General features: G+C 44.7%; 1 protein-coding gene across 1 annotated transcript in view; it reads right to left on the reverse strand.

Annotated features, from left to right (window-relative positions):
* Positions 1 to 1,672, reverse strand: part of LOC118405398 (cell wall protein DAN4-like) — a 7,622-nt gene extending 5,950 nt beyond the window's left edge. The window contains exons 1-2 of the mRNA XM_035804896.1: positions 559 to 1,672; positions 174 to 289 (exon numbers count right to left, since the gene is read on the reverse strand). Coding sequence (XP_035660789.1) covers positions 174 to 289; positions 559 to 1,663 — 1,221 coding nt within the window. The 5' untranslated portion in view covers positions 1,664 to 1,672. The remainder of the gene's footprint in view (positions 1 to 173; positions 290 to 558) is intronic.
* Positions 1,673 to 1,719: the final 47 nt, after the last annotated feature.

Here is a 1,719-nt window from a genome sequence, read left to right on the forward strand (position 1 = left end):
TGTAAGCTGTGGGAACAAAAACATGTCTATATGTCAAGATGAGTACGTATGTTGCCCTTCATTGGTTTATAGCCAAGTATACAACATATAACAACACTTCAATTTATCAACTTTAATTTGGTACTGGGCACACAACAAACAATGCGTATGTCACAACAAATACATTGACTTACCGATTCCACCACCTGTGTGGCGAGGGTTGTGAACTCCACAGAATTCCTGTCATCGTAGTTTGAGTTGAAGTCCAGTTGCATGGTGAGGCCTGCTGGTACCACTTTCCGCGGACCCTCTGCCGTGACACGAAAGTACAAATAATGGCAATTCTTAGAAAACAACGTCCTAGTGATACCTCTCAGAGAAAATTAACCTTGCTATCGTTTCGTTAAGTTAGCCACCTTCCTCCGATAGAGCCCTATTTGAATCTTAATGGTGTCACCCATACATTCCTCTTACCTAATCACAGAACTAAGGGCAGTTGATTGAAAAGGAACTTACTACAGACTATCTATCTGACGTATACGAACTTTTCTGAAACAAGAAATAGCAACGAAGTTGTACCTGGCCTAGCGGGAGTTGTAGGAAGCGCAGTCGGGACGACTGTTGTTGCGGTGGTTGGTGCTGGTGTGGTTCCATTGGTGGCCGCCTGTGTTGTAACGTTTTCTGTTATGTTTACCACTATAGTTGTTGTAACTGCTGCTGTCGTGTTGAATGTCGTAGATGTTTTTGATGTTGAACTTGCAGTCGTTGGTGCCACTGATGTTGTTAGATCTTCTGGGGTAGCAAAGAGTGCTGTCGGTGTTGTCAGCGCCGAAGCAGTCGTATTTGCCTCTGCAGTAGCATTCATTGTCGATGTTGCAGTTAACGTTGATGCAGTAGCGTTTAACTGTGTTGTTGTGATGCTTGCTATCTCTGTCACCACTTCTTCTGTGGAGAAGACTGTTTCAAACGTAACTTCTGCGGTTACTGTTGTAGACATGTATTCTGTTGTGGAAATGTTCGGAGCCTGCGTCGTAGGGCTTGCAGTTACAACAGCCGCACTTGGTGTGTTGGTTGTAATGTTAGTTGTCGCGGATGTACTCTTTGTAGCTGTTGTTGTTTCCATTGGAGTTGTAACAGCAATGGAACTAAAGGAGGTTGTAGCAGGGTCAGTCGGAAAGGAAACAATTGTGCTGGGAGTATCACTAGAGGTCTCTGGGATAGGAGAAATAGCTAGAGAGGGGGAGACTTCTTCGAGAGCGCTTACTGTTGGAGTCACAGACGCTAGCTCAAGTGTGGAAGAAACAGCTTCTATGGTAAATGTGTCGGTGTTTGTTTCCGACAATGGGGACGTAATGGACGTTGAAGCAGGTAGAGTTGAAGAGTCAATCCTGGTAGAAACCAAGTCTGTGAATGTAATGAATGTCGAGGTGAAGAGCTCAGACGACATGACAGAAGCTGGTGACAAAATGGTAGCTGAGGAAAACGCGTCCACGAAATTAGTACTCATAGTTTCAGCAGGCAAAAGCTCGGATACAGAACTCGTAAAAGCGCCCTCTATTGTCGACGTCACAAAGAGAAAAGTGGATAGCGGTGTGGCATCTAATGTTTGCATGAAAGTGGACGAAATAGTATCTGAAACGTCGACGGTCTGCGTAAGAGAAATCGTCTCTGGAGTTTCAGTCATGGGAGTTGTTTTGAGAGTGGATTCCTCCAGTCCAAAAGTGAGTGTAGAGAGGTCTA

The sequence above is a fragment of the Branchiostoma floridae genome, chromosome 18 (assembly GCF_000003815.2).
Source record: "Branchiostoma floridae strain S238N-H82 chromosome 18, Bfl_VNyyK, whole genome shotgun sequence".
NCBI classification, from domain to species: Eukaryota; Metazoa; Chordata; class Leptocardii; order Amphioxiformes; family Branchiostomatidae; genus Branchiostoma; species Branchiostoma floridae.